This window comes from Ursus americanus, chromosome 23, assembly GCF_024610735.1.
Source record: "Ursus americanus isolate L20-20 chromosome 23, mUrsAme1.1.p, whole genome shotgun sequence".
NCBI classification, from domain to species: Eukaryota; Metazoa; Chordata; class Mammalia; order Carnivora; family Ursidae; genus Ursus; species Ursus americanus.
In genome coordinates this window covers 34,017,655-34,042,833 of record NC_142149.1, presented here as the reverse complement: position 1 = coordinate 34,042,833, position 25,179 = coordinate 34,017,655, and the positions used below count along the sequence as shown (strand labels likewise).

General features: G+C 36.6%; 1 protein-coding gene across 1 annotated transcript in view; it reads left to right on the top strand.

Moving 5' to 3' along the window:
* The window catches only part of PPM1D (protein phosphatase, Mg2+/Mn2+ dependent 1D), a 43,553-nt gene extending 22,019 nt beyond the window's left edge, over positions 1 to 21,534 (top strand). The window contains exons 3-6 of the mRNA XM_045773266.2: positions 3,047 to 3,171; positions 11,948 to 12,138; positions 15,806 to 16,048; positions 20,050 to 21,534. Of these exons, the coding sequence (XP_045629222.1) occupies positions 3,047 to 3,171; positions 11,948 to 12,138; positions 15,806 to 16,048; positions 20,050 to 20,607 (1,117 nt within the window). The 3' untranslated portion in view covers positions 20,608 to 21,534. The remainder of the gene's footprint in view (positions 1 to 3,046; positions 3,172 to 11,947; positions 12,139 to 15,805; positions 16,049 to 20,049) is intronic.
* Positions 21,535 to 25,179: the final 3,645 nt, after the last annotated feature.

Genomic DNA, 25,179 nt, shown 5'->3' with positions numbered 1-25,179 from the left:
ATAGTCATGCAAAGTGGGCTTTGCAATTACAAACTGAATTCCTGTATATATTTGGATTTTTTTCTGGGCATTCTATTTCTTATACTGTATGTTCATGTACCAGTAGTATACTTTTTAAAAAGAAATGTGGCTTCATTAGAATTTTTAATATTGGTAGTCCTGATCCCTTTTAATTAATCTTTTAAAATATATTTTCTTGACTATTCTTTATTTTTCTATATTAATTATTAAATTATGTATTTTTTATTTTTAATAACTTTTTTTTTTAGAGTTTACGTTTTTTGTCTTATCACTTAAAATACCATCTGGATGGTTGGACAGATGCTCTTTGCCATTTGGGAGCAGGTGTCTTTTTGCACAAATTGAGCTGTTTTATTATAAGTTATTTCCTCCTTTCCCTCCGTCTCACCCTGGGCAACTGGCCAGTGCTCTGTTTTTCCAGCCTTCTGTTGCTGCTCAGTCAGCTCTCTGCGTATCACGCTGTTCTTTGTGTATGCCTTTTAATCATACAGGACGACAGCAGGGAGTGCAATAAAAAAGCAGCATCTTTTATAACATTGCTTTGGTTTTTTGATACTGGATTTAAAACTTTGTTTTAACTGGTACCATTATTTTGATTTTTGTTCCTCAGAAGCACAGAGACAATAATATCTTTGACTGTTAAATATCAAGAGAGCTCCTACTTAAGAGTTATAATGGAAACAATTTGGGTAGCTACTGTAATTACTTAAGTATTAAGTCTTAACATTTTAGGGAGCAGGTTTAGGAAAGAACAATAAGACTTAAGGTGGTATGAAGGCAGAATGATTGTGTCTGTTCTTGTGAATGGTAGATTTAATCTTTACTCTCCTGTTTGTTTTTTGAGGATCAGTGTTGACGAAAGCATAAAATAACAAAATGACCACCTTTGGTATTCTAACTTGCTATGACCTAGAACAATGTTGCTTTGAGGACTGTGAATTGAAGTAAATGGGTTCTCAAAAGGGATAGTAAATAAACAACTCTATTGAATTTCTCTTCTGTGTTATCACTGACAACATTAGTGGTCATTTTGTACTTGCTTCATTCCTCCTCTCTGCTATCTAATGTAGTTGCCACTAGCCACATATGGCTGTTTAAATTTAAATATAATTTAATTACAATGAAAATAAAAAATTCAGTTCCTCATTAGCACTAGCCACAGAGTGCTCAGTAGCCACACAGGGCAGAGTGAACACTTCCATCATTGCAGAGTTTCATGAGACAAAGTTGCTCAAATCTTCTCTCCTGCCCTTGTCTGATAAGTTTGTTTTCTACTTCAGAAAGAAGGTTGAGGCTGTTCTGCCATATTCATGTTTTTCTTGGCTCAGAGTAAGCATGGCTATTTCTCATTTATAAGACTTATACCTTTGTTTTCTTCTCTTAGGATTTTTATTCCATTTGTTATTTCTTTTTTCTCTAGTATTTTCATTCTTTTGAAGTTGGAGTAGAGATAGAAAAGCCATAGTTGGGGGTTAACTGGCTGGCAGCTGCTGAGGTCTGTGGCATTTTATAGTGACATTCCTTTGAGAGTGGTCACCATTATTTGTCCTATCTTCAGCTTTCCACATCTTGAAGCTAGTTTCATTTCAGTGTTCATCCAGTTTAGGAAGATAGAGTCATGCTACTCAAGGTCATTTCAGTGTTCATCCAGTTTAGGAAGATAGAGTCATGCTACTCAAGGTCAATAATAAACGAATGAAGGACTCACTCATGTATACGTCAGGATGTCTTAGTACTCATTAATCATGAGAAAAATAACCGACGAGGAAACCACATATTATTGTCAGCTGGCTTGCTGTAGATGAATGAAATTTCAGATTATAATCAAAGAATTTCTGGATGCAGAGGGGCTCTAAATGAGAAGACTTAGATTATTTTAGTGTCATCTATCTTTGAAAGTCTTGGGAATCAGCCTCATCTTATGCATGTATCTTGTCAGATGGATTTAATATCAGTTAGGCTAATATTGTTTCTTGAAAATTCTCTTTGCTGCTGTTTCCGCCGACTTTTCTAGCCTTCCAGAGGAACATTTTTCTTTCATTGATTTTTTTTTAAATTCAGGCAGATTATGATTAAATTAAGGGTCAGTTTACCATTTCAGTCATGCCAGGCACGTGCTGAGAGACCATCTCTATTGTGTATTTTTTTTTTTTTTAATTTATGAGAGAGAGTGTGTGTGCACACACACGAGCAGCGGGGAGAGGGGCAAAGGGAGAGGGAGAAACAGACTCTGTTGAGCAGTGAGCCCGATGTGGGACTTGATCCCAGGACCCCGGGATTGTGACCCGAGCTGAAGGCAGATGCTTAACCGAATGAGCCACCCAGGTGCCCCTCTGTTGTGTTTTGATTATTACTTTTTTTGCCTAAAGATTAGACCATATTTCCATGTTTTAGGCACCCTAGCATGTACTAACTTTTCTGTGTACTAATTATAGATTTCTGTTGCTCCGATGCCAAATTCCTTTCTAAGATTTTTCTTATTCTGTAACTCCCACATCTATATCTCTACAACTGATCTGTTTCCAAAGTCTACTCTCATGCTTCTAATTACAGAAATATCTAAATACATAGATATTTCTTTTGAGGTATATCTTCAAATTAAAAATATGAAAACTGAAGTTGTACTGTTTTTAGCACCCTCAAATACATCAAAAACTGTATAACTTCTCCTTTTCAATTTTTTTATCACTATTTATTTATAACCTCTTCTTCCTCCCTTCAGTTTTCTTAGTTATCACGTTATCTTGCTTTTTTCTCTGACATGCTGTCTGCTCATTTTTCTTCTCATTACTTCTACTCCGTTCTGTCTAAACTACCTCAGCAATCTCAATTCTCCTCGTGTTAATCTACCCTATTTTGTCTTCCCTCTCTGAACAGGAATTTTGGTTTATGCATCTTTGTGTCTGAAACAGATAAGTCATTATTTTGTGATCATGTAATCTGATTGTTTAGTTATTTAACACATTGAGCTACGTTAGTTGTTATATTTTATTCATTTAGAGTATTTTTGTGAACTCTTTTTCAGTGTGATGAACAAGTCTGGGGTGAATCGTGTAGTTTGGAAACGACCTCGGCTCACTCACAATGGACCTGTTAGAAGGAGCACAGTTATTGACCAGATTCCTTTTCTGGCAGTAGCAAGAGCACTTGGTAAGTAGGACTTACATCTGGTGAAATCATACTGGATTTTCTACAATGTATGGTGGTAACATTAAAGAGGAGACTAAGACCTAAGTCCTCATTTGACAGAAAATGGGGGTACACTGTTACAATAAATCCTTTAAAATTTAATGGAGGGGATGGTTAAAATATGGATTTCAGTGCCTGTTGCTGTTTAATCATGAGTCATTTTCAACATTTTGCTGATTCCCACCTATACTTAGGGAAGTTATATGTATGTCTAAGCTTGGTGTTATCCTTAAAATTATTTTTAAATGTGCTTCCCTACTTCAGCCTTTCATATTTCTCTTAAGAGCCTTCAAAGCTCTATTTCTCATTAGCTAGCAAAATAAATTGTTCGTGACAAAATAAACATACTTATTTTCTAGGCTACCTGGTTTTGGATGGAAGGCTTGAGGATTATAGCTAGAGAAATACCTTATCTTGGATGTGCTGGTTAAATTTTTTGTACAGAGAATTTCGTTTAGAAAACACCAATTTTTTCCTTCTTTCCTCTAACAAATACTTGAGTACTGACTTAGTGCCAGTCACTGAATCAGGCTTTGGAGAGATAATACTGATTATATATTTTCTGTCTGCTTTCATGGAGCAAGACTATGTAGTTTGGGAGACAGGCAATAAAGAAGTAAGCTTGTAAATGAAATAATTACGGTTTAGGAAATACATGAAGGAAAGAAATGGTGTTCTATGATAAAGAATAATTTAGAAGGGAAAAACTATTTTATATAGTGTGATGAAAATGCTCTTTTTAGGCAGTGTTATTTTAGCTGAGATTTGATGGCTGAGAAGGAGCTATTCTTGTGAAGAACCTGTTAAAGAGTATTCTAGGCATGGATCCTGAATTGGGAAAGATCTTGGCATGTTCTAGGAATTATCAAAAGTCTAGAGTTATTGAGGCAGACGTGGGTCACATCATAGCAGATATCTGCATTCCAGCGTAAGTATAATGGGAAACATTAAAGGATAGCAGGGTAAGGAGTAACACCATCTGATTTGCATTTTCAAAAGGTTATTCTGCCTACCATATTACTGTCTCTAATTCATCTTTGGTGATCAAATGCAGATATACCCACTATTCATGGAACCTATAATCTGGTGGGGAAATAGATAATAAATGAACAGATGAGAAAATTGTTCTAAAACGTGTCGTAAAGAAATTAAACAAGATGATGTACCTGTAATTGGTGGGAGGGATAGTAGGTGGCAGGGGAAGGCTACATTAAAGAGGATTATCAAGAAACATTTTTTAAACAGGTAATATTTGAGTTAAGACCTGAAGGAGGAGAAAGGACCAAGGAAAATAACAGTCAAAGCAGAATTGTAGTATTCCCAAAAGGCCGTTAGGCAGTTAGTAGACATTTGATTTGGGATGGGGGATATAGGAGTTGTCTAGCATATATTCTCTTTTCCTACCTAAATAACATAATGAAATTTTGGAAATTACATCTTCCCTAATATGTGCAGTCTTAATTTAGACATTCCTATTAAGGTTCTTTTGTAAAACATGGGCAAGCTTAGCCAGATCAGTCAGAGCCTCTGTTCTAGGATTTTTGAATTGTGAATCTAGTAAGGACAAAAATTAAAAACAAACTGGTTGGAATGAATTCATCCTAGTGATACGGACTTCCTTAAGCAGTGTCCATTGATGAGGTTGGGTTTTCCTGCCTAAGGCTTAGAACTGCCCTGTATCCATGCCTGGTTTTCCAGCTTCTTGTCTGTTGTGTGAACTACTTGATTTTCTTCCTAGCTGCCTTTTGGCCTAAGTTAACCTGAGCTGGAAATTGTTGTTTATGAGCAAAGAATCCTAATGCAGGAAGAAAAGGGCTTGATGTCTATAAAGAACATGAATGAAACCAGTGTGAGAGAGAGGAGGTAGAGATGTGAAATGAAGGTGGAGATGGGGACACTGACCCAATTAAGAAGGGCCATGCAGGGACACCTGGGTGGCTCAGTCTGTTGAGTGTCTGCCTTCGGCTCAGGTCATGATCGCAGGCTCCTGGGATTTTGTCCTGCATATTGGACTCCTTGGTCAGCAAGGAACCTGCTTCTCCCTCTGCCTGCCGCTCCCCCTGCTCTCGCTCTCTCTCTCTCACAAATAAATAAAGAAAATCTTTTAAAAAAGCCATGCAGGTTAAGTAAGGTAAGGAGTTTGGTGAAGACATTATGGGTGGTAGGCAAGAACTAAAGGCTTTATAGCTAGACCATGATAAGAAATTTTATTTTAACTACTTTTGGGAAGGAATTGAGTGGGGGAAGTATATCACAGTGGTAAAGAGATAGACTTTGGAGCCAAAATTTCTAGGGGCCAATGCCAATGCTGTTACTTACTGTACAAACTGGGGCAAATCACTTACTATATGTAAATTACTTAATATATGTGACACAGTTTTTTCAGTTGTAAATGGGGCTCATAGTGATACCTGCCTCATTCTGTTGTGAGTATTGGATGACTTAATATATGTAAAGTACTTAAAATAGTACCTGGCACATAATAAGTGCTCTATAAATGTTACCGTTGCTGTTTATTGAAGTAGGGCAGTGACATGATCCAGTTTTTTTTTTTAATTAATTAATTTGTCAAAGAGAGCACAAGCAGAGGGAACTGCAGGCAGAAGGAGAAGCAGGTTTCCTGCTCTGCAAGGAGCCCGATGTGGGACTCGATCCCAGGACCCCAGGATCATGACCTGAGCTGAAGGCAGATGCTTAACTGACTGAGCCACCCAGGCGTCCCCAGTTTGTGGTTTTTGTTTTTTTTTGTTTTTTTTTAAGGGTCATTTTGGCTGCTGTAGTGGTTAGAATAATAGGGTAATGAAATTGAAGGCAGGGGTACTATTGGGGGCCTGTAGCAGTGTTCTAGGCACTTCACATATATTGTAGATTTTTGCAGAATCACAGGCTGAGTTTCCCAGGTTATTCGTTCATAGTACAAGCATGTGATATAATAGATCATTCAGTTGCTGGGAAGGAAAAAGAGGGAAGAATGTAATAATTGGCAAGGAATTAATATTACTAAAGAACGTGTGTGTGTGTGTGTGTGTGTGTGTGTGTGTGTGTGTGTTTAAGATTATTTATTTTAGGGAACAGGAGCAAGAGGAGCAGAGGGAGAGGGAGTGAGAATCTCAAGCCAACTCCATGCTCAATGTGGAGCCCACGACACGGGGTTTGATCCCAGGACCCTGTGATCACGATCTGAGCTGAAACCAAGAGTTGGACACTTAACTGACTGGGCCACCCAGGCACCCCAAAAACAGAGTTTTTGTTTTTTGTTTTTTTTAATGGGGAACTCAACTGATTGGACTGAGGGCAAGGTCTTCGAGTTCAAAAAGTAAGGTGAACCTTCAATTTAGAAAAGTAGATGCCAAGTTATTTTGTATATATGAAGTGTGTGTGCCAAGGATCTTAAGCCTTGAAACCCATACGTGATTGTGTAGTGGAAAAGAAGGAACAGGTGAAAGACTGGTGGAAAGCAAGAGAACCAACTGGTTTTTCTGTTACAGACATTTCTACTCTGTTCTGAGATATCTTTAGAGTAATTCAGACAAGAAGTAATTCAGCCCCTGCTTGAATATCTTCAGTAAATCTTAATATTTCAAAGTACAAACTCTTGCAGAATTGTCAGTTAAAATCTGCCACCACGAATCTTTCAGATGTTAGTTCTAGTTTTGTGTGCTGAAACAAAAACAGAGGAGTGTACTTATTTTGCCTTTTACAAAATGACCGTCATTTACCTATTCAAAATTATCTAGCATGTTTCTCTAGTCTTTCCTCTAGGCTAATTTCAGACCCTTCATTGTTCTTGTCATATTCCTTTATTCCTTTAATAAATGTTCCAGAATTGAGGATATTCTGCAAGATGTGGTCTGATCAGTGTGAAGTATAATGGAAATATTTAGTTTGTGCTCCCTGAGCACTGTACTTCTGCTAGTGGAGTCCTGGAATCCTGTCATTAGCTTTTAGTAATCATACCACATTTGTTGGTTTATTAGAATAGTGCCAGTCTTTAGATACTTTTCTTACGAACTGCTACTAGTCAAATTTCTCTATTAAATACACTGGTTTTTATTAGGATAGTGTGAAGGTGGGGAGACGGAGACTGAATAATAGCAGCATTGAATGAGCTTCCTATAGAATATATAGTTAGTACAAAGGGTATTAACTAATGTATTTGGAGAGAGATCTTGATTGATGTGATTCTATTTTTTTTTTTAAAGATTTTATTTATTTATTACAGCACAAGCGGGGAGAGGGGTAGAAGGGTGAGGGACAGGGAGATAATCCCAAGCTGACTCTGCGCTAACGTGGAGCCCCACATGGGGCTCAATCTCATAACCTCGAGATCATGACCTGACCAGAAACCAAGAGTCAGACGCTTAACTAACTGAGCCACCCAGGAGCCCTATCTATGTTTTTTCCTTAGCTTGGTTCAACATTTGTTAACTACCTAGAGAAAGAAATAGAGTATATAGTCCTCAATTTTTTATATTACACAGATACTCAAAAGTACTTAGGCAGTGGTATATCAGCATTATTTTAAAATATCTCCCCATAGACTGCTTTTAGTTGCAAGAGAGAAAACATAGTAATTACAGGTTCCTGGCTGGCTCAGTTGGAAGAGCGTGCAACTCTTGAACTCAGGGTTGTGAGTTCCAGCCCCATATCGGGTGTAGAGATTACTAAAACTAAATAAATAAACTTAAAAAAAAAAAAGAAAAAATAGTAATTAGAAAATAGAGAAATCAGGCAGCACCTTGCCTAATGACCAAATTACCATCACTAATGAGGAATAGTGCTGAGACTGACACTATTCCCTATGTAGTATTCTGGCCAAGAATGTATAACCTAAAGAAATGTCACAAGTAAATGCTATTCCTGATTTTAGGCTAGAGCCTATAAAAGACAGTATTAAACCATCTGATAATAAAATATTCTTGTTTTTAGAAAATACACATTGAAGTATTTAGGGGTTAAGAGCTATGATTTAAAATATTTTTTACAGAAACACCTGGGTGACTTAGTCGGTTAAGTTGTCTGACTCTTGATTTCAGCTTGGGTCATGATCTCAGGGTTCTGGGATTGAGCCCCATATCGGGCTCTGAGCTTAGCGCAGAATCTGCTTGGGATTCTTTTTCTCCCTCTACCTCTGCACCTCCCCCACTTGTGTACTTTCTTTCTCCCCCACTAAAATAAATAAATAAAATGTTAAAAAAAGTTTTGTTTTACATATACACACAAACACAATGTTTATAAAGCAAATGAGATAAAATGTCAGCAATAGGTGAATCTGAGTAGAGTGGAAGAGTATGTTGGTGTTTTTTGTCCTATTTTTTATTTTTGTAACTTTGTACATTTGATGTGACCTCCAAATAAAATGTTTTTAAAAATAGGCTGGCAGGGGCGCCTGGGTGGCACAGCGGTTAAGCGTCTGCCTTCGGCTCAGGGCGTGATCCCGGCGTTCTGGGATCGAGCCCCACATGAGGCTCCTCCGCTATGAGCCTGCTTCTTCCCCTCCCACTCCCCCTGCTTGTGTTCCCTCTCTCGCTGGCTGTCTCTGTCAAATAAATAAATAAAATCTAAAAAAATAAATAAATAAATAAAATAAAAATAGGCTGGCAGTAATAATGTGAAACTTAATAGGAATAAATATAAAGTACTAGGCTTAAATTCAGAGCATTATTTGGGAGACATCTGCTTTCATAGCATTTCATTTGAAGAAGAATTTTTAAATGGGGTGGGTAGAGGAGGTCTGAAAAGAAGACATTTGAATAAAGAGATGAGGCATTGAGACCTATGGGTTTCTGGGGCAAGAGAGTTTAGGCAGAAGGAACAACAAATGCAGATGTCCTTACTATTTAATGATTTTTTTTTTTTTAACTGAGCAGCTTAGAAGGTTTGAGTTGCTGTTAACTGATATAGCAAATATTGGAACATCAGTTGTAAAAGGAGGTCAGGAGTTCAGTTTTTAGCAGGTTACCTTCAAGGTGCTTATCAGATATAAAAGTGGTGATGTCCAATTGGCTACTGGTTTTTAAAATTGACAGTAGGTGAGGTCTAGGTTGGAGATAGCAATTTGAGAGCCAGTAGCATTGATAGGCGTATTTAAAATACTGTTGATGGATTAGGTAAGGGGAAGACTGAGAAGTGACCACTGGGTTTAGCAACATGGAGGTCATTGATGACCTTGACAAAGTAGCTTTGGTGGGATAGTGAGACCACAGTCATGACTGGAGTTGGTTCAAGAAAGAGCAAGAGGAGGACAATTTGATATAGCAAGTTTAGACACTCTTCCTAGGAGTTTTATTGTAAAGGGAAGGAGAGAAATGGAACTTCAGTTGGAGTGGAAAGTAAAGGGTCAAGAGAGGGTTTGCTGCTGTTACTTTATGTTTTTAACAAAATTTTTAAAAATATTTTATTTATTTGACAGAGCACAAGTAGGCAGAGAGGCAGGCAGTGGGAGAAGGAGAAGCAGGCTCCCCACTGAGCAGAGATCCCAACTCGGGGCCCGATCCCAGGACCCTGAGATCATGACCTGAGCCGAAGGCAGATGCTTAACTGACTGAGCCACCCAGGAGTCCCTGCTGCTGTTATTTTAAAAAGGGAAGAAACAATAGAAGGGAAAGATCCACTAGAGCAGTGAAAACTCCATGTAGAACATAAAATATAATTACTATAGTAATGTCCTACAAATGTTACTTTATTTTAATATAATTTTGTAAGCATATATAAGGAAATGAATGAATTTTTTCATGTAAAAAGATCAATGTAGGAGAGATTAAATTGTTTTAGTAATGAAAAAATTGCTGTTTTTTTCTCTTGATTTTACTTTTCTATCACATATTTTCTCCTCAGAAATATTAATAGTTTTTAGATTTGAACACTTAAGCTAAAAACATGCTTTGTCACATTACTTTTCCAGTCCTTATTTTGACAATTGGAAAAAATTTTATTAAGAATTGCGGTTTTAGTTTTTATGGTTTAACTTGTTGGACGCCTGGGTGGCTCAGACGTTACGCGTCTGTCTTAGGCTCAGGTCATGATCCTGGAGTTCTGGGATCAAGTCTCATATCGGCTCCCTGCTCAGCAGGGAGTCTGCTTCTTCCTCGGATGCTCACCCCACTTGTGCTCTCTCTCTTTCTCAAATAAATAAATAAAATATTAAAAAAAAATAAAGTTTAACTTGTTGCATGGTAATACTTATTGGCTCATAGTAAATTATAGTATTTCGCACCATTCTTCTGGTTTATGGCCATTTTTCATCTAGCTTTTTGGGAAAGAGAAGTTTGCTTAACAGAAAATTGGTACCATTTTTAGGCACTCACGAGGATTAGAATTACTTGAGTACAGATGTAGCAAAGGTGCCTTCTAGTGGCTGCCTAATAGAATTGTATGTGAATCTTGCAAATCATTTATTCCTTGCTGAGCATGTGGTCTTTGTCTTCATGGAAGCTTATAGTTTAGAGAAGGGGAGAGGCCTTCATCCGATCACAAAAAAAGCTGAAAAACTACATCTCTAAATACTTGTATATGTGCTAATGAGAACTTAAAATAAGGGTATTATACCTAGCTAGAGAGGCAAGAGATATTTGATATTGAGCTGAAGTTTGAAGAATTACTAGTTGTTAAGAGAGGAGGAACATGTGTTGTAAGCATAGGAGCTGTGTTTGTGAGCAGCTCTGTGATATGAGGAAGGATGGTGAATATAATAAGGGACTCTGACGAAGGCCAGTGTAACTGGAACACAGATATGGGAATAAGAGGCATAGATAGATAAAATGAGAAAATACTGCATTTTTTTAAGGTTATGGTTAAGAGTTATGTCTTAAGAACAAGACTAAACTATTACAGAGTAGGAGTGGAAACAACTAAATTTGTGTATGTTTTAATTATGGCAAATATATTTAATTTTGCTATCTTAACCATTTTAAGTATACAGGTCTGTGGTGGTATTAAGTTCATTTACACAGTGTTGTGCAACCATCATCACCATCCATCTTAAATTGGTGTTGTATTTTTAATTTTTCTTTTTAAGATTATATGTATGTATTAGAGAGAGAGAAGGCAAGAGAGAACAGGGAGGGGGAGAGGGAGAAGCAGGTTCCCTGTGAGCAGGGAGCCCAATGTGGGGCTCAGTCCCAGGATCCTGAGGTCATGACCTGAGCCAAAGGCAGACATTTAACTGACTGAGCCACTCAGGTGCCCCAAACCTTTTGCTTTTAATTTAGGTCTTTACCCAGAGTATTTCACAATAAAAGAGGCAGAGGTTAATGTTTTCTCCCTTTTGTCTACTCTTTCCCCAGTTTTGGGGAGTAAAAGAAAAGTTATATTGTTCCACTTACTTTGTCTTATGTATCACAGAAAAGTAAATGGTTTCTTTCTTCCTTTTTTTTTTTAAGCTTTCTTTATTTGAGAGAGAGAGCACAAGCTGGGGGGTGGGTAGGAGATGGAAAGGGAGAGACACTCCCCAGCAGACTCCCCGTGAAGTGGGAAGCCTGTTGCAGGTCTCAATCCCATGACCCTGAGATCACAACCTGAACTGAAAGCAAGAGTCAGACACTCAACTGAGTATGCCACCCAGGTGCACCAAGAAGTTTTTTTTTTTTTTTCTAATCATGTATGGATTTTGAATGTTATCAGTTGCTTTTCTGCATCTATTTAGATGAACATGTAGGTTTTCTCCTTTAATCTGTTGACAAGATATTACTAGCTTGGAAGTAACACTTCTTGCTTCTTATTTCTGCCCCCTCCCAAGGTGATCTGTGGAGCTATGATTTCTTCAGTGGTGAGTTTGTGGTGTCACCTGAACCAGACACAAGTGTCCACACTCTTGATCCCCAGAAGCACAAGTATATTATCTTGGGGAGTGATGGACTTTGGAATATGATTCCACCACAGGATGCCATCTCAATGTGCCAGGACCAAGAGGAGAAAAAATATTTAATGGTGAGAAATGACTCAATAATTTGATATTGTTGTCTATACATTGTTCTGCTTTGTCAGAGGTCTAAGGATGTTCACTTTAAGTAGATACTTGCGTTTGCCTGGCTCTAGAATTACGTAAAGCAAACTTTGCAGCTCGTCAGGGAAATGAGACAGATATAAATAAATGAAACTAGATAACAAAACACGCAACCACAGACTTTGTTATTAACAGCCCTTGGCTTAATGGGCTATGAAACCTCATTAATCCTTTTTAAAAAATTGAGCTATAATTTATATACCATAAAGTTTACCTTTTTAAAATGTGTAACTCAGTGGTTCGTAGTATATTCTCTAAGTTGTGCAACCGTCACCACTATCTCATTCCAGAACATTTTTATCACTGCCTCCAAAACCCATAATCACTAGCAGTCATTCACTATTTCCTGTTATCCCCACCCACTGGCAACCACTATTCTTTCTGTCTCTGTATTTTTGCCTGTTTTGGATATTTCATATAAATGATATCATACAATATGTGACCTTTTGTATTTGACTTCTTTCACTTAAGCATATTTTCAAGGTTCATCCCTGTTGCTTGTAAATAAAAGTACTTTATTCCTTTTTAGGGCTGAGTAATTTTCCATCAACGGATATACAACATTTAATTTATCCATCCGTTCACCAGTTGATGGATATTTGGGTTGTTTCCACTTTGGGGCTCTTATGAATGACTGTTGTAAACATTCACATACAAGTTTTTGTGTGGACATGTTTTCACTTCTCTTAAGTGTATACCTAGCACTGGGATTGCTGAGTTACATGGTAATAATGTCATCCATCTTTTTATCAGTCAATTGCAAACCAAGAAACAACCATCAATGAGAAAATCCTTTTCTTTCCTTCCTGACCTGCTTGCAAATTTATTTCCTCTTCATTCTGAGCAGTGACAAAGTAAGGAAAATTAGAAGAGTGTGATGGTGTTGAAGGCAAGAAAAGAGTGTTTTGGGGGTAGTAGGCAGCAGTGTCAAATTCTGCAAAGAAGTAGAGGCAGCTGGATGAGAACAGGATATTGGGTTTTACAGTTAGGATCTTTCATTAGTGACCTTCAATAAAAAGGGTGAAGAGGATGAAGAGTTTAACTGGAATCAAGGGGATGGGCTATTCTTGGAAAAGATGATCTTTCTCTCAGATGGCAGGAATGGTAAAGCTATATTTTGGCAGGAAAAAAGTCAAAAATGAAAGGATTTGTATTAAATTGCTGCCATTCACCCAGCTAACATTAGGTACTAGGTAAATAGAATATGGTCCTTGTTCAGCATTTACCATATTGTTATAAGTAGGATATGTAAATAGCTGTCAGGACCCCTGCTTGATTTGTGAGTTGTTTAAAGGTAAGAGTTGTGTCTCAATTCATTTTTATAGCCTTGGGGCTAACATGTTGCATTTGGTTAGTGACATCAGGTGTAAAAGAAAGAGTAAATAAAATAAAGATTCTTTTGTCTATAAAATTCTTTAATGATGAGAGAGAGAAACATTTCAGTGGCATGATAAGGTCATAAGCCAGATTGAGAGAACCTATTCATAAACACTAGAGTGGCTTTAGAATTAGTACTGAAGGAAGCATTCATATAACAATATTTAGAACAAGTGTTACGAGAACTGAGAGGGAGAAGACTGGAAACCTGGGAAGATTGCATAAGAAAGTTTCTTAGACAAGAGTGATACTTGAGCAATTCTTAAAGGTGGGATTGAATTTACCAGGTAAATAGATAAGTGAGGAGAGAGAAGCTTTCCAGGAAAAGGAATAAAATGTGTGAAGTCGAAGAGAGACAAATTTGACATATTCAGGTTTCACAAGTATAGCTTGATGTGACTGGAGGAGAGGAGACAAAATGGTTTTAAATGCTGTTAGGAAGTTAGGTCTTTATATTCAGTTAGTGGAGAGTTACTGAAAAGCTGTATTTTCAATATGTATTTTTAAAATAGAGGATAGTTGATAATGAATGTAAGGATTCTATTGTTAGTAGGTGTAGGAAAACCTTCTAGGCCCTTAACAAAATTACCAGTGCAAAGTTGGCAATGACAGACAATGGGTGGCAGCAAAGATTATAAGGCAGCTGAGAGGAGTTATTTGCAGTTTGCCATCAATAATGGGTTGGAATACTGTAATATACCCAAGATCAGATAACCCCAAATAAAGATGATTCCCCATTTTCCCAAGGAAAGGATGAAAAACCACAGTTCTTTATCCATTTCGAATATATTAACTTCAGGTATAGAGATGACAAAAAGTACTTATATTTTTTTATATAGTGCTTTTAATATATATTATATAGTATGTATTATAGTAAGTTATATTAATATTTTATATTTATAGTACATTAATGTTTACATTATTTCTATAGAGATACTTTTTAAGATATATGGCCCTATATTCTGGAGCATATCATTTTCATTTCCATTTTTTGAAACTTAGTAGTTACTGAATCCATGTATTGAATATGTGTATGATGCTAAAAGTTTTATTCCGCTACATTTATTTTGGGTAACATGAAATCATTTTTTAAAAGATTTTATTTATTTATCTGAGAAAGAGAGCCAGCATAAGCAGGGGGGAAGAGCAGAGGGAAAGGGAGACTCCCCTCTGAGCAGGGACCCTACATGGGGCTCAGTCCCAGGATTCCAGAATCCTGACCTGAGCCAAAGGCAGACACTTACCTGACTGAGCCACCCACGCGCCCCTAACGTGAGATGATTTAAGGTTCCCCCCCGCCACTCTTTCTGTTGGTATGCATTTGGTCTCCATACTATAGCCACTTATTATATTGCTTTTTTTCCTCATACGAGTGACATCATTTTTATACATAGTTGACCTTTAAACAGCATGAGTTTGAACTATGTGGGTCCACTTAACATGGATTTTTATAGTATAGCACTGTACATGTATTTTCCTTATAATTGTCTTTTTTTTCTATCTTTATTGTAAGAATACAGTATATAATACAGATAACATACAAAATATGTGCTAATCAACTTAATTTTATTCGTAAGGCTTCTGTCAGCAGTAGGCTACTAGTAGTTAAGTTTGAGGGGAATTAAAAGCTATACATGGATTTTCAGTTGTGTGGGAGAGTTGGCACCTCTAACACCCCACATTGTTCAAGGATCAACTGTATATGTTTAACAATTGTTTATATTTTCTTGTCTCTGGATTTTGTTCATATTTGACAATTTTTATGTTGGATCATTGTCTTTGATTTGCAGAAAATATTATTTTAGGAAGAAATTGGCCCTTTGCAGTGAGGGTTTTTGTTTTTTGTTTTTGCCATGCCTGATTATCTTATTTGTGAATTGTTTATCTGTAATAACTTGATGTTAACTTCCCATTTTAGATAACTTCTGTATAACTTTTCCTAATTAAGGTTACAGTGAAGACTGAGTTTCTTGCTACCAAAAAGATAAAAATACAGGTGAAATTTAACCATGGGTTAAGGCCTTGTCTTATTTTTTAAAAAAATTAGAGCAGTATTATTTTAACATAGTTACGGGGACTGTGGATAATGTTTGAAATTTTGGAAATTTAATTTATGTAAGCTATATTGAATACCTCTTTTTTAATTTGATACAGATGTAGTGAGAACTAAATCTGAGTTGTTAACCTTCTTTCTCCTTGTTCTTTTAAATACAGGGTGAGCATGGACAATCTTGTGCCAAAATGCTTGTTAATCGAGCACTAGGCCGCTGGAGGCAGCGTATGCTTCGAGCAGATAATACTAGTGCTATAGTGATCTGCATTTCTCCAGGAGTGGACAGTCAGGGAAATTTCACCAGTGAAGATGAGCTCTATCTGAACCTGACTGATAGTCCTTCCTATAATAGTCAAGAAACCTGCGTGATGACTCCTTCCCCATGTTCTACACCACCAGTCAAGGTATATAGTTCTCTATAGTATTTGAGTTTTTTTAATAGACAGAATTTCTTTGGTTAGTGTTGCCTGAAAAGTTTTTCAAATTCTTCATATCATAGGATTTTGGATTTGAACTAGGTTCAGGGAAGTGATGGGTCTTTGTCATGTAACTTATTATCACTGATTCATCATCACATCAGTACTGTTCTGAATGCCAGGTGTGCATACAGCACCTAATGGAAAGGAGATGTACATTAACAATATTTTAATGATCCCCTTCTAATACTATGAACATTTGTAAACATTTAAGTTTGTGAAGTACTTTCATATATATTTCATTTGAACTTCATAAACCGAATAAGTAACTAGTACAGATGTTATTCCATCTTATAGGTAATAAGACTGAGAAATTAAGCAATTTGGATAAGATCATATAGACTCAAGATTGAAGTGGACCTGGGATATCAGATCTTAGAACTGGTTGTTGAATAACATGGACAAGAAACATTATTCCTTTCTTACTCATAATTTTGAATGAGTTTAAGATATGCTATGAAATAAACAAATTTAAATAGTACTATATTTCCCTTCTTCTGATTTCATCCCAGTATTTCCTACTTAAAATTAGTAGTATCGATAACTGTTTTGTTATACTTGGGACTTCTGAGGACTTCCTTTTATGTATGTATGTATGTATGTATGTATGTATGTATGTATTTAATTTTTGAGAGAGCAAGAGCATGCATGGGATTGAGGGGCAAAGGGGGAGATGGAGTGAGAGACTCTTAAGCAGGCTCCACACCCAGGGCGGAGCCCAACACCAGGCTCCATCTCATGACCCTGAGATCATGACCTGAGCTGAAACCGAGAGTTAATTGCCCATCCGACTGAGCCACCCAGGCGCTCCACATAAAATGTTTTTAAAAAATTATTTCTAAAAATCTGGAAACATAATGATCTAATAATAATAAAGGTAAGGAGATTTATGTATGCACTAACTTATATTTAGGCATTGGTTGGTTGTTAATCAGTTGGCCCCACCAAAATATAAGAAAATATTTGGAGCCATTCAGAATAGTGTTGTTAGCTCTGATGTAACAAGTAAATAAAGACAAATCTCTGCCTAAGAAATTGTGTTTTATCTTAATTGACAACCATAATCTGATTTATTTTCTTGTTAAAATAATCCCATATTTAGTAACATCTAGATAAATAGAATGACATTTTGGTCAGTTTGGTTTTTAAGACTTTCCCACATTTAGAGTAGGCATTTGAAACTAGGTTTATCTATTTATAGACATGTCAACTTCTGTATGGATCCTAAGATATACCAGTATTCAGATCCTTGTTTTGGGATGGATGTGGTAGAAATACCTCTGTTTAAGTGATATATTACTCTGGCACACATTTTCTTCTGTCCTTTCTTTAGGACAAAACTAAATTTAGCTGTTTTGTTTGTTTGTTTGTTTGGTTGGTTGTTTTTAAAGATTTTATTTATTTATGTGACAGCAAGAGAGAGAACACAAGCAGAGGGAGCAGCAGGCAAGGGGAGAGGGAGAAGCAGGTTCCCTGCTGAGCAGGGAGCCCGATGAGGGGCTGGGTCCTGGGATCATGATCTGAGCCAAAGGTAGACGCTTAACCAAATGAGACACCCAGACATCCCAATTTAGCTGTTTTGTAATAAGCCAAAAGCTATTGGAAGGAGGAATGAGGAAGGGGGTTCTTTCAGAAAATTAACGTTTAGTTTCAATTGTGTTCTAGGCACAATTTTCAATTAGTTGTTTAATGTTGGATTGTAAGATTGGTGGAGCAAGGAAGTTGATCTCTGAAGTAGTGAAACTTTTAAAGTTTTTGTTTTTAGGAGGTAATATCTCAATATCACATGTTTTATGAACATGTAAGAAGATCTAGCAATTCAAGTAATTAAACTGGGATGAGTCTGAGAAGTCTAAGCAGTTGCTTGGGCTAACAGATGCAATGTATTCCCACAGAATGCCAATAAAAAGAGCAGGAAAAGGAAAAGTTCAAGGAGAAAGTGGGGGGAAGAAAAGCCAGCACACATGTAGTGTCAGAATAATAATCTTGTGAATTTAAAAAGACACAATGCAACAGAAATTATAATAAATTGTGTTAACTCTGAAATTGTTCCATTGGTTTTCTCTTATAAAGGAATTCCATCTAATATCTAACCTTGTTTTACAAACTAGAGCTGTATGTTCTATTCCTGTCAATGGCTTGGTTATTACTTTCTTTCTTATGCCTAAATTAGTGATGTGATTGGTAGTAGGAAGCCTTCTCTGTCTGCCTCGTCTTGTTGTAAATTCGTGTTCTGTATTAAAGCAGGACAGACTGTAGCTCAACAATTTCTTATGAGTAGATATAGTTTTCTGTGATTATCCAGAGCCTGCTTGTGACCAGGGTAGGCACTGGAACCAACCTAATGCAGAAGGATAAACTCACATACATGTCTTGCTGATATTATTGAAAGCCATGTGTAAATGTCCTGGAATGAAGACTATCTTGTTATCCTTTCTCAACACTGGTACTTTGAAATAAGGTTGCTACTCAACATCTATTCAGTGTTAAAACAGATAAGAAGAGGGGTGCCTGGGTGGCTCAGTTGGGTTAAGCGGCTGCCTTCGGCTCAGGTCATGATCCCAGGGTCCTGGGATCGAGTTCTGCGTTGGGAGGAGCCTGCTTCTCCTCCCTCTGCCATTCCCCCCGCTTGTGCTCTCTGGCTCTCTCTGGCTCTCTGTCAAATAAATAAAATATTTAAACAATAAAATAAAACAGATAAAGAGAATTGTGCTTTCAATAAACTATGCAATGTAAGATAAATGAATCAATGACTGCAGAAAGAAGGAGTATTTTCTTAGTTTAAAAAAAACAAAACAAAACCAAAAGACCCCACAAAAAAACAGCAGCAGCAACAACAGTCTATTTGAGGCCTTACCAAATTAGGAACTAGGGTTTCTCATCTCCAGTTTCCATTTGACCTAAAGTCAATATATTTTTTTCCATTAAAGCATGTTCATGTTTATGGTGAGATTGAAATGCAAGTATACTTTTATGTAGCACTTTTTTGAAAGGCATTTCTTTCTAAGGGATTTTTATATCAGAGGAAGACCAGATAATATGTTTTCATTTACCCTTCCACAAAAGGGTTTACTTCAGAATATACTAATATTTTAATAAACTACTTGATTAAAAGAGAAAAAGATTTGAGGGAAATGTTATATACTTGAGAGACATAGTATTTATGCATAAAGTCTGTTCTTGAGAAACTATTAAGACAATGATTTTATAAAATATTAGTACTATGGGAGATTTGGGTTTGATAGGAAAAATATCTATCTGGCAATGGGAAAAATATTCTGAGTATATGTAGATCTAGAGTACTATATCTAAAGGGGTAGTGCATATGTGAATGACTTGTCAAGCTTTTAAAAAAACAATACCTGAGGGGCACCTGGGTGGCTCAGTCGGTTAAGTGTCTGCCTTTGGCTCAGGTCATGATCCCAGGGTTCTGGGATCAAGCCCCACATGGGGCTCCCTGCACAGCGGAGAGTCTGCTTCTCCCTTTCCCTCTGCTGCTCCCCTTGCTTGTTCTCTCTCTCTCTGTGTCAAATAAATAAAATGAAATATTAAAAAAAAAACCCAATACCTGAAAGTTTCCATATGATTTTCATTTATTTCTTCGAGATTTCCCCAGCCCTGCTCTCTAGGTTCCCAGACATCCTGCTTTTCTCAAGTCCTAGAATAGCCTCTGGTGTTTGGGAGATAGGTACAAAGCAGCAATATGAGTTTGCAGTATGACATTATTGCTTTAATGTTGTACTTTATATTTTCTGTGCTACTGAATATTCAGAGATGAGAATATAGGGAAAAAAAAATAGGAAAGTAGGAAATCAACCAACCAACCAACCAGATTTGTCACTTATTCTAATAGAGTTTCTTCATCTCCCTAATGGTTAAGCTGAATTCTAGGATAGATTATTTATTTGGCTTACTTTCTTGTTTTTCAGTCACTGGAGGAGGACCCGTGGCCACGGCTGAGCTCTCAGGACCATGTACCTGCCCTTGTTCATAGTAATGCCTTCTCAGAGAATTATTTAGAAGTCCCAGCTGAGGTAGCTCGAGGAAGTGTCCAGGCAGCAGTCATACCCTCAAAAGATCCAGAGCCACTTGAAGAAAATTGCACTAAAGCCCTGACGTTAAGGATACATGATTCTTTGAATAATAGCCTGTCAGTTGGCCTTGTGCCTACCAATTCAACAAATACCATCATGGACCAAAAAAATTTAAAGATGTCAACTCCAGGTCAGATGAAAGCCCAAGAAGTTGAAAGAACCCCTCCAGCAAACTTTAAAAGGACATTAGAAGAGTCCAACTCTGGTCCTCTTGTGAAGAAGCATAGACGAAATGGGTTAAGTAGAAGTAGTGGTGCTCAGCCTGCAAGCCTCCCCACAAGCTCCCAGCGAAAGAACTCTGTTAAACTTACCATGCGGCGCAGACTTCGGGGCCAGAAGAAAATTGGAAATCCTTTACTTCATCAGCACAGAAAAACTGTTTGTGTCTGCTGAAATGTATCTGAAAAGTGGTTTTTTTCCCAAACTTAGGATTTAAGAGGGCTTTTCGAAGTTGGTGCCGAACTTGAACTTTTTTTAAGGGGACAAAATAAAAATAGTATACAGTTTGACTTTCTGGAATTCAACAGTTTTATCCTGGCCTTGTACTTGCTTGTATTATAAATGTGAATTTTATAGATGGTAGGATATAAGTTGCTGTAAAATGTGTGTAAATTTGTATACTTCGCACAAACTCAGTCTCTTACTCTGATACACAGTAAATGTAACAACAGGGCTAAAGGTTAAAAAAAAATCAAAAGAATCTATTAGATTTTAGAAATACATTTAAACTTTTAAAAATGCTTATTAAGAAATTTGTATAAGTCACTTGTGATGAAAACTACACAACTTTTTAAAGTAAATTATTAAGCAAACTGGAAAAGTGATGTATTTTCATAGTGACCTGTGTTCCACTTAATGTTTCTTAGAGACAGCTAGTGTCTTTTAAAAATTATTTTTTATTTCTAATTTCATAATTCAGAACTAAATTTTTCATAGCAGAAGTCTTGAGCCATGCTGAAAGTAGCTTGGTGTTAGTCTCCCTATTCTAATTTAAATACTATGCAGTATCTCTTAATTCAGTAGCATTTTTCTGAAACATTAATCATCAGATATACTCGCCAAATCTTTGGAGTAGAAGGAGGTGTATTTGCCTAAAAAGGTGCCCTTCTCAATCATCCCAGACACTCAATGGCATTATTAGGTCTTAAAGTAGTTTCTTCTCGTGTTTGGATAAAATATGTGAAGTTTTTCTTGCTATTTCAATAACGGATGGTGCTGCTAATTCCCGACATTTCTTAAATTATTTTATATATCGTACAGTTTTCATTGATTATATGGATATATGTTTGTTCATCTAATAAATCAGTGAACTGTTCCTGATGTTGCTGGATTTTTGTCATTGGTTTGTTTTAATGATACAAACTTTCTATTTTGCCTTGATCATGCTTTAACAACTTAAAAACACATGTAATGTTTATTTTTGTACTCTTGACTTTTAAATTTTAATTTAGAATACATTGAAACAGGCTAAATATCTAAGAATATGGTTAAGAATATGGCGAAGTCAGTTATGGCTTATAAACATTTGATGAAATATTATGTTGCACTTAAAAATGAATAAAACTATACTTTGGTAATATAGGAAAAAACTAAGACACCAAAGAGTATGTCATTTTGGTGTGATGAATTGTTATACAATAAGAAAATAATTAATTTAAAACAAGACATCTTAAGAGATTGAAGAGTTAATTTGTACATTCAATATCTACAATATGCTAGGAACTGCACAATTGGAAGCGTAACAGTCTTCAGTAATGAGATTGAGAACCAGGGGTCCAGGTAAAACATTACCTGTGGCTAGCTCTTAAGAAGGATTTTTAATTACCGAAGAGTTTGTTTTTTGTTTGTTTGTTTTTAGGATTCTATTTATTTGAGAGTGAGAGCAAGCATACGAATGGTGGGACAGGGAGAGGGAGAAGCAGACTCCCCACTGAGCAGGGAGCCTGAAGTGGGTCTCAATCCTAGGACCCCAAGATCATGACCTGAGCTGAAGGCAGATGCTTAAGCAACTGAACCACCCAAGCGCCCTGAAGAGTTTGTTTTTCAGATCTTTCCAAGACAGAGACATAGCAACTAGTAGACACTTTTGAAGTCAATTTATTGTGAAGGGTTTTTTCCATCTTTTAAAAAAAATTATTTTTTGTTTTTCCCCATCTTTTAGACCCGTGATACCATCTTAGCTGCACAAACTAGAAATGCAACAAATCTGTATGTATATTAAAAGAAAATTCATTTAGCTACTTTGACTTTTTCTGCCAGTGATTGATTGTAAATCCTTTATCTACATGAAATTAAAATTTCCATTTGATTATAGAGTAATGGATTATGTAATCTTTATTTTTCAAATCAGTTTCTAATGTAAAAATGTTACAGTATTACTTCTTTCCTAGATCACATTTTTAGTACAATGGAGTTCCAATTCCATATAGTAGTTAGTAGCTATTAATACTAGAAACATTTTTGGTTTAAGACACAACTGCAAATGCTAAGATTAGCCCTTTTCTGTGTCTGTTCCTAGGATTGTGTTTAGGCCTATTCTTTAAGGAGCTGAAGATGTTATGCAATCACAAATAATGTTTTAATGTTTGTCTTTTGTTTTCTAATTTTATTTGCCAATGTAATGTAGATCAGTAGTATAATATATTATGGGAAATTTACGATGTATAAGATGGTACATAATGAAAAACTCCCACCTCAGTTCCCAAGGCAGCCAACATTTCCCCCTTTTTGTGTTCTTTCAGTGATAATCTATGTATAGACAGATGCTTAACCGACTGAGCCACCCAGGTGCCCTGAATTTTAATCTTTGAGGCAAAATATTTTGGCTATATGAATGGTTGCATTAGGGATGACAATACGCAAACTTTGATAGTCTACTTAAGTCTGTTTTACCACTTAAAGTGCAATGTAGAAAACACCACTGTATTATCCTCTCCTCTTTATGTTATAGCTGTCATGTCTGTATATATTGAAAACCCCATCAGGCAATGTTATAATTTTTGCTATCAAAAATCAAATATTTTAAAGAACTCAAGAGAAGAACAGTCTGTGATATTCATCCAGATATTTACCATCGCTATTTTTCTTTTTTCATTCCTGATATTCTAGGTTTTCTTCTAGTATTGTTTTCTGGTTTCTGATGAAAAATCTGTAGTCATTCAAATTGTTCCCTTGTAGGTAATGCATTGTTTTTCTCTGGCTGCTTTCAAGACCCTGTACGTGGATTCCTTTAAGGTTTTCTGCTTGGGGTTTGCTGAGCATCTTGAATCTGTAGGTTTATATCTTTCACCAAACTTAGGAGGTTTTCAGCCACCACCCCTTTTTTTCAGCATCACATTCTTTTTCTTCTTCTTTAAAGATTTTATTTATTTGAGAGAAAGTGTACAGAGGGAGAGTGAGAGGGAGAAGCAAACTCCCCGATGAGCAGAGAGCCTGACATGGGGCTTGATCCGAGAACCCTGGGATCATCACCTGAGCTGAAGGCAGACGCTTAATGACTGAGCCACCCAGGCACCTCCTTTTTCTTCCTTCTTTGTAACTCTTTGTTTTTCCTTTTGTTAGAACATTTGATGTTATATTTCTGAGTTCCAAAATTTCCTTTTGTTTCTTTATTTTAATTTTTTCCCCCATTTGGTTCTACTTTCTCTTTGTTGAGATGTTCTGTGTTTTCATGCATGTCAAGGGAGTTCACAATTGCTTGCAGGACATTTTTACAGTACTGCTTTAAAGTGTCAGATAATCTGTGTCATTAAGGTATTCCCTTCACTTGACTGAAAACTAAAATATTAATGTTTATCATAGTTGTATGTGAAATCAGATTATTTCACCACTGCTTAAATCATGTGAGCATCTGTTGATTGTTTTTTCTACGTGAGTTCTTCTATGTGAGCCTCTGTTGATTGCTTTCTCCATGTGAGTTAGATTTTCCTGGTTCTTTCAAAGTTCTCAAAGTCTTTGATATGCTAATAAGGATCTGATCCCCGCTTTTGTACTCTGTGAGGTCACTCTCCTGAGCTCCTCCCTCCCCACAGTCTCCAGGGTACCTTCCCCTTCTCTGGGGCTCCCCTTTTCAACTCTCTGGGGAGAAAGCTGGGGCTTTAGGAACCACGCACTTCCACCGCTGTGCCTACATTTGGAGCTAAATGGCTTAACATCTTTGTGTCTTGGTCCTCATCTATAAAATATAGATAGTAATACCACAGTGACTGGCATACAGAGCTAAATAAATGTTATCTAATATTATTTTTATTAAATGGTTAGCTTCTCAAAACTGTTAATACAGATTCAGTTTTCTCAGATTTTAAAGCAGTTTTTATCTAGGGTTAGGCATATATGGGGAAGGTAAACTATGACCTGGGCATCATTAAAACAGCTGATGAAGCTCATTTTTGGTCTTTGTCAATAGTTTTACTTTTTGGTACTTTTAATTATACATACAAGCTCCAGACTGTAGGATAAATTGTTGGGGTTCTGACATGTAATTTTTCCTATTAATGAATAGAGCTTTATGGAGAACAGAAATGAAACAAATAATCCCTTCTGCTAAAGAGCTTACATGTTAGCTAAATAGACAATAGAGTCATACATTAATGGACTAGAAAAGTTACAAAGTAGTACTAATGTGTCAGAGATAAAGGGAAGTCATACTTCATGATTTGCCTGGGACAGTCCTACTTTACTTTTTTTGGGGGGAGCATGTATATAATTGTTAATAGAGCCTCTGGTTAGGATGATAAATTACATGGCTACTTTATAGATACTAGTTAGTTTCAAGAGAATGAAAGGCAAGCAATTACCCTATCTTCAGAAAGTTTGCTGGGCCTGAGAATGAGCTGGGTGAAGGTTGAAGGGGCCCAACATAATAAACAAACACTTAGAACTTTGAATAGAAATGTGGGAAAATGCTGTTTTAGAAGCTACAGTAATGTAACATTCAGGACAGACAAATGGCAGGTACTACTGTAA